The sequence below is a fragment of the Leiobunum rupestre genome, chromosome 1 (assembly GCF_980474605.1).
Source record: "Leiobunum rupestre chromosome 1, qqLeiRupe1.1.hap1, whole genome shotgun sequence".
NCBI classification, from domain to species: domain Eukaryota; kingdom Metazoa; phylum Arthropoda; class Arachnida; order Opiliones; family Sclerosomatidae; genus Leiobunum; species Leiobunum rupestre.
The window spans coordinates 73,938,505-73,944,864 of NC_143384.1; the positions used below are offsets into that span (position 1 = coordinate 73,938,505).

The 6,360-nt window shown below is 34.7% G+C and overlaps 2 protein-coding genes across 2 annotated transcripts; one reads left to right on the forward strand and one right to left on the reverse strand.

Moving 5' to 3' along the window:
* The first annotated feature begins 1,446 nt into the window (after nt 1-1,446).
* On the forward strand, nt 1,447-4,892 carry LOC149966368 (protein arginine N-methyltransferase 6-like). The gene is made up of 11 exons (XM_090153488.1): nt 1,447-1,653; nt 3,231-3,278; nt 3,359-3,492; nt 3,554-3,595; nt 3,648-3,748; nt 3,812-3,855; nt 3,926-4,072; nt 4,135-4,217; nt 4,280-4,502; nt 4,577-4,684; nt 4,782-4,892. Exons 1-11 carry the CDS (start codon nt 1,559-1,561, stop codon nt 4,861-4,863), a joined length of 1,107 nt encoding a protein of 368 aa, XP_090009614.1. The 5' UTR covers nt 1,447-1,558; the 3' UTR covers nt 4,864-4,892.
* Nucleotides 4,679-6,268, reverse strand: LOC149966369 (mitochondrial potassium channel-like). Its single transcript, XM_090153492.1, has 3 exons — nt 5,928-6,268; nt 5,712-5,858; nt 4,679-5,575 (listed from the first exon to the last, which is right to left on the reverse strand). Exons 1-3 carry the CDS (start codon nt 6,156-6,158, stop codon nt 4,895-4,897), a joined length of 1,059 nt encoding a protein of 352 aa, XP_090009618.1. The 5' UTR covers nt 6,159-6,268; the 3' UTR covers nt 4,679-4,894.
* Nucleotides 6,269-6,360: the final 92 nt, after the last annotated feature.

Consider the following 6,360-nt stretch of genomic DNA (forward strand, 5'->3'; position numbering starts at 1 on the left):
AAATGGGCCAAACGCCGTGGCAGACGATAGCCAGATCTCAGCCAATCAGAGCTCAAAGAGTGGTTCTGCCAAGAATTTAATGTCACCAGAGAGAATGACGTCACCTATCTCCCGCTATAGTAGCAGATCCAAGGAGGATTATTATCCTCCTTGGCGGAACCACTCTACGGCCTCTCATTGGCTGAAGGTTCAAGGCGAACTGGCGTCAAGCTCGGCCGTAGGCGGCAGCATTCTAGTTACCTATGAGATTTCTATGGTAATGTCACATTCGGAATCTTCGTTAAAAAATACCCCAAATCAATTAATTTCCTCATTTCTAGTTAGTTTAATTTTCTTATTTTTAATAAAAATCACAAAAAGCGATTTTTCTCGAAAACAGCTTTTTGGAGATAATGGGTTTCTGAAATGTGGGGCAGTCCGGTCCGCGCTCAAGATGAAAATTTTGAATTTTATTCCCTGGCAACCATGTCACCGCCTCGCGATTTCAAATAGCCTCTCTGTCAAATGCTGACCATTATTTCCTTCGATAACGGTTGATTTTAATTAATAACTACTATATCAATTGTAAAATAAACAAAAAAAAGCTCGTAGCTATATCTATTATTTCAGTTAAACTTGCAAATTGTTCGGCCTCAACATCGTAGATATACCAATTAGTCCCGATCTCTGCTCTTAGATGGCGCCACACTCTCTGCGTTTTTCTAGTTACGGTCTATTTATTTTCAAAAGTCATGTTATTATTTTTAAAAAGTCGCATTTTAGTTTCTATCATATATCTACTTTATTTAAGAACTAAATTAACCAAATTATCGAAAGCAAAAGTTTAATATTGACGTATTTTATAGAGAACTATTTTTCATCATGGCGGAGTACAACCGATACCTTTTGTGTCCCTGTAAAGAGGCGAGGGGGAAGTCATTTCCGAAGCCCAAAAATTTTACCCCTCAAATAAGACGTCGTGCGGTTGGACCCAAGTGCCAGACAGTATAAAAATTATGTACAGACAAGAACAGGTGAATTGGGGAAGCTAAAGAGATTAAGCGGTAAATAGTACAACACAATACAATAATATAAAACTAATTCAGATATTTACAAGGGGAAATACATTTGTATTTCATGTCACTTATCACTCATAAATTGCATATTACTTATGGCATGGATTAACCTTACAAGGTAAGTTTATTTAATCTATGCTTATGGTAATTTTAAGAGCGATTACCTCTCGAAACGTCGGTAGAGTAGAAATCGCTCATAATATTCTCACGACGCTAATTTTTTTAATGATAGCCTGTTTCGCCAATGATTACCTAAGTTATTACCTGGCTTAGAACTAAAAACTCCTTAGATAAACTAATAACAGAGAGGGTAAAGTCGCTTCGCTACTAGATTAAGCAAGAGGATTATTAGATTCTTCGTTTCAAACGTTGGCAGCTCTGTTAATTTTGAATATTGTCGTCTGCTTTTTGAAGGCGGCCAGTGAAATTCGTTATTTGATTAGCGTGTTGGACATTTTCTAATATATAATTTAATTAATAAGTGCTTTATTTCAATTATATAAATGGAAACTAACGGCACCGAAGATAAAGTTGAGAAAATTGAAGATAATAAAAGAACCATCGAAGATGATGACAACGAGCCAGTTCTCGCAAAGAGGTATAAATCAAACGTTAAGCCTTTGCCTATTAACTTTGATAGAAGTCGAAACTGCCCGTATCTTGATACCATAAATAGAAACGTGTTGGATTTTGATTTCGAAAAGTTGTGTTCAGTATCTTTGTCGCGTATTAATGTGTATGCATGCCTCGTATGTGGGAAATATTTTCAGGGTCGCGGCCCCAACACTCACGCTTACATGCACAGTGTTCAAGTTGGCCATCATGTTTTCTTGAACTTGCAATCTTTACGTTTTTATTGTTTACCCGATAACTATGAGATAGTTGATTCCTCACTGGATGACATCACCTACGTCCTTAAGCCCACTTTTAGTAAACAAGAAATTAGAAACCTGGACAAAAATGATAAGCTTTCAAGAGCTTATGATGGAACAACATATTTACCTGGGATTGTGGGACTCAATAACATCAAAGCTAATGATTACTGCAATGTAATTCTACAAGCTTTGTCACACGTTCCACCATTAAGAAACTATTTTCTACGAGAAGAGAGTTATTGTAATCTTAAAAGACCACCCGGAGATACGGCATTTCTCATTGTCCAACGTTTTGGGGAACTACTACGCAAATTGTGGAACCCCAGAAATTTCAAAGCCCATGTCAGTCCACATGAAATGCTACAAGCCGTTGTACTCTGCAGTAAAAAGAGGTTGCAAATCACTGAACAAGGAGATCCCATAGATTTTCTATCTTGGTTTCTCAATAGCTTGCACGTGGCTTTGAATGGAACTAAAAAAGAAAAGAGTAGCATTGTTTACCGCACTTTTCTTGGATCAATGGAAATTTTTTCACGTAAAGTTATTCCTCTTGACCTGCCCCAGGAAGAGTATCTCAAGAGTGCTGACGAGTATCAGGAACATTGCCAAGAATCAACCTTTCTTTATTTAACTCTTGATTTACCTCCTCCACCACTTTTTAAGGATGAAATTAGAGAAAATATCATTCCTCAAGTACCATTGGCGACACTGTTGGCCAAATTCAATGGCACCACTGAGAAAGAATATAAAACCCACAAGGATTCCACTATGAAAAGATTCAAAATCAAACGGCTCCCACCATTTTTAATTCTCTTCATTAAACGCTTCACAAAAAACACTTTCTTCATTGAAAAAAATCCCACAATTGTCAACTTTCCAATAAAAAATGTAGATTTGTCAGAATTGGTCCCTGGTGCCCCGGAAGAGAGTATTTACAATTTGGTAGCAAATATAGTTCACGATGGGGAGCCTTCTAGTGGTGTCTATAGAATGCATGTTTCAACATCAAGTGGAAAATGGTACGAGCTACAAGATCTTCATGTCACTGAAATATTACCCCAAATGATCACCCTTTCAGAGGCTTATATTCAAATTTGGGAAAGAGCTTCGAATAATAATTCTTCATTGAAGAAACAATGAACTTATCATCAATTTTATCTCTACTATTGTTTTTGGCATCAGTATGTAACTAACCCATCTTGTGAATTAAAGTTTGATTCATTTTAATGGACATATTATTATTTAATTGTCTTTATTTATTCAAATATCACACTATCAGAATGGTTTTTTTAATTTTCAGGAAAAACACGGAAGCCAATCTCTCCGATTACGATCAAGAATATTACAAGTGGGCCAAAAAAATATAAACAAAAATAGGTAATACCCAAAGGACTTTTTTTTAAATTTGTAGGTTGTAAATTTTTCTAGATCCTACGATTTTCTCAGCATTCACTCCGAGATGATTGGAGATTTCAAAAGAACTTTCACGTATCAACAGGCAATTTTAAAGAATTACAAGATGTTTTTTGGAAAAGTTGTCATTGATGTTGGATGTGGCACTGGTAAAAATGAATATTTAATTACATAAGCTGATAGAGGATTTCAAATTGATGTTTCATTTAGGAATTTTAAGTGTCTTCTGCGCTCAAGCTGGTGCTAAAAAAGGTATTGATTTATTGTAAAGTATTAAAGGCAGGAAATTAATTTATTTTTTAAGTTTACGCAATTGATGCTAGTGAAATCTCAAAGGAAGCTATTAAAGTTGTAGAAGCCAATCATTTAACTGAAAAAATCACTGTGATCCATTCTTCTATTGAAGTTAGTTTTTGGGTTTCTCTCGTTCTCGGGGAGAAATATAAGTAATAGTAATTTTCGATTTAGGAAGCTGTCATTCCTGAGAAAGTTGACATTATCGTCAGTGAATGGTAATTTAAAATTTTCCTTTCCATGGTGATTTGATTTGATGTTACTAATGTTTTTATTTTCAACCTATAGGATGGGGCATATGCTTTTATACGAGTCAATGTTGGATTCAGTTTTGTACGCTAAAAATAAATATTTGAAAGAACAGGGACTGATCTTCCCAGAAAAAGCTAGGATGTTTATGGCGCTCATTGAGAAGACCGATGAATGGACTCACCAGTAAAGAAATTTACCTTGTCCAAATTGTGACTAGGTTTAAATACTCTTCTTTTAATTTTCAGGGTTGACATGTGGCACACGGTACAAGAAACGCACAAAGTTAACATGTCTCCTTTAGCTGAAAATGCTGCCAATGAACTTTGCAGTAAGTCTCTCTGTTCATTTATTCTTTTTATCGGTTAATTGAAACATTTTGGGGTATTTTAGGTAGAGTTACGCTAACTACGGTGCCAAGAGAAATTATAATATCAACACCTACTAAGTTATTTGAACTTGATCTAAGGAACTGCCGCAGCCTGAGGGAAATGGGGATGTTTAATTTGCCCTTTGAACTTTTGTCCTTTGGAGATGAGGACCTATATGGTTTTGTTTTATGGTTCAGCGTTGATTTCCCAGGAAGTATCATCCTATCAACATCGCCATATGAAAAGTAATTTGATATAATCCAAGGCACAAAGTTTTTTTAATAACAAATTAAAATAAATTATTTTATTGTAATTATAGGGAAACTCATTGGCGGCAAGCTGTACTACACATTCACCCATTGAGTGTAAAACAAGATACAAGCGTTCATGGATTGTTAACTATCAAAAATAATCCATTAAATCATAGGTAACTATAATTTATTTAAATTAGTGGCACTGTATTAGGATATTTTAATAGTTGTTTTAAATACCCCAAGACATTAAAATCTATCTCTCTTTTTAAGGTTTTTAGATTTGGAATTGGACTTTTTCATAGACTCAGTACCTCAAAGAAAATATTTCTATGTTATAGATTACTACTGTTAATTAAGTTTCTTAACTATTAAAAGTTTTTTACTTAATTTCCTTTGAATAAATGGAAGATGATTGGTACTGTAATAGCAAAAACTCCGTAAAAAGCAGCAACAGTTGCTAGAGAGTTAATTTTCATTTTCCATTCTAAGTTTTGCTCAGCTTTTTGTACTATTTTGCCTAAATCTTCTCCAAAATAGACATTCACAGGAGTTAATTTTGAAATTTCATCTTCATTCAGAGGCCTTGATGCTGGTATTAGCTGTGCTGCGATTAAGGCCTTAATTTCTTGCATTTCCTGTGCTAATCTTTTCTCCATCGCTTCTACTTCTTGATTTCCTATAAATGCATTTCCATCTGTCTTGTCTTTGACAGTTTCATCTTCTGTTTTTATCAACATTTGTTTAATGTCTGTTAAGAAACTTTCTAATTTAGTTTGTTGGTCTGTAAGTAATGTTGAACTGTCTTTGTTCGAAGCGTCTGTCACTAATTGTCTTAATTCCTTCATCCTCATTCTGTTACTAATAGTTGTCCCTACAATACCGATCACAGCTCCGCAGATTGAACCAATTACAGACCAATATTTAGTCCTCTCAGCCTGAGTTCTTTCTTGTTCATGGGATTCACGAACCGCTAGTGACAGAGCTGAGAAATAGTCTCTCTCGTCTTTTTCCAGCATACGGAATTCATCCAGCATTGTTTTCTCATCTTTTATTACAATATGTTCCTATTATGATAATTGAAAAGTGTAAAAATGCATTTTGAGCATTTGTTTTAGACATTGGGTTCAACCAATCATAGTTTTGAAAAAATAGGCTAGGATTGGTCAATTTCAACTGCCCTATTAATTTAAGTTTATATGCCTGAGTAATAAGGTGAAGATAACGATCCTCTCCCCTGGAAGTTTTATCAAGTTCACGGTGTATTTCTTTAAGTTTGGATTGCAGTTCTTGAATTTTGCGTTGGACTTCACGCCTTAGCTCTTGAGTCTCTTGGAATTTTTTCTCAGCCTATCAGAAATCAATGTGTTTCAATTGGAACGGAATGTAATGTAATAAATGATAAAATGTGTATTGTACCAGAATAACTTTATTTTGCGCTTGTTTTATGGCTGTGATTCCTATGAAATCTTCATATTGTTGCAACCAATGCGCTATAAATTTTTTCACTGGTGTTTCTGGGATCATAAAAGGTTGTGAAACTGAAGTATTAGTTCTTATTCTCAACTGTCCATACAAGGTTTTATTTGTAGGCAAAGCACTAGCTTTTAAAATAAGAAAATTTCGTAAATTTACTATTTTCAGACTCATTTTTATGATATTAAGAAATGATCCAAACTACTGTTATATTTAATATACTATTTAATTTTTATCGTTAATTATGATTTCAACCGGGACACGCGTTGACAAATTGATCCGGGATTTTGAGTCATGGATAGATGGCGACACTGCTAGCAGAAATGAAAAAGCGTTGCTATGGCAATGGAGTTATATAATTCGCGGATTTAAGTTG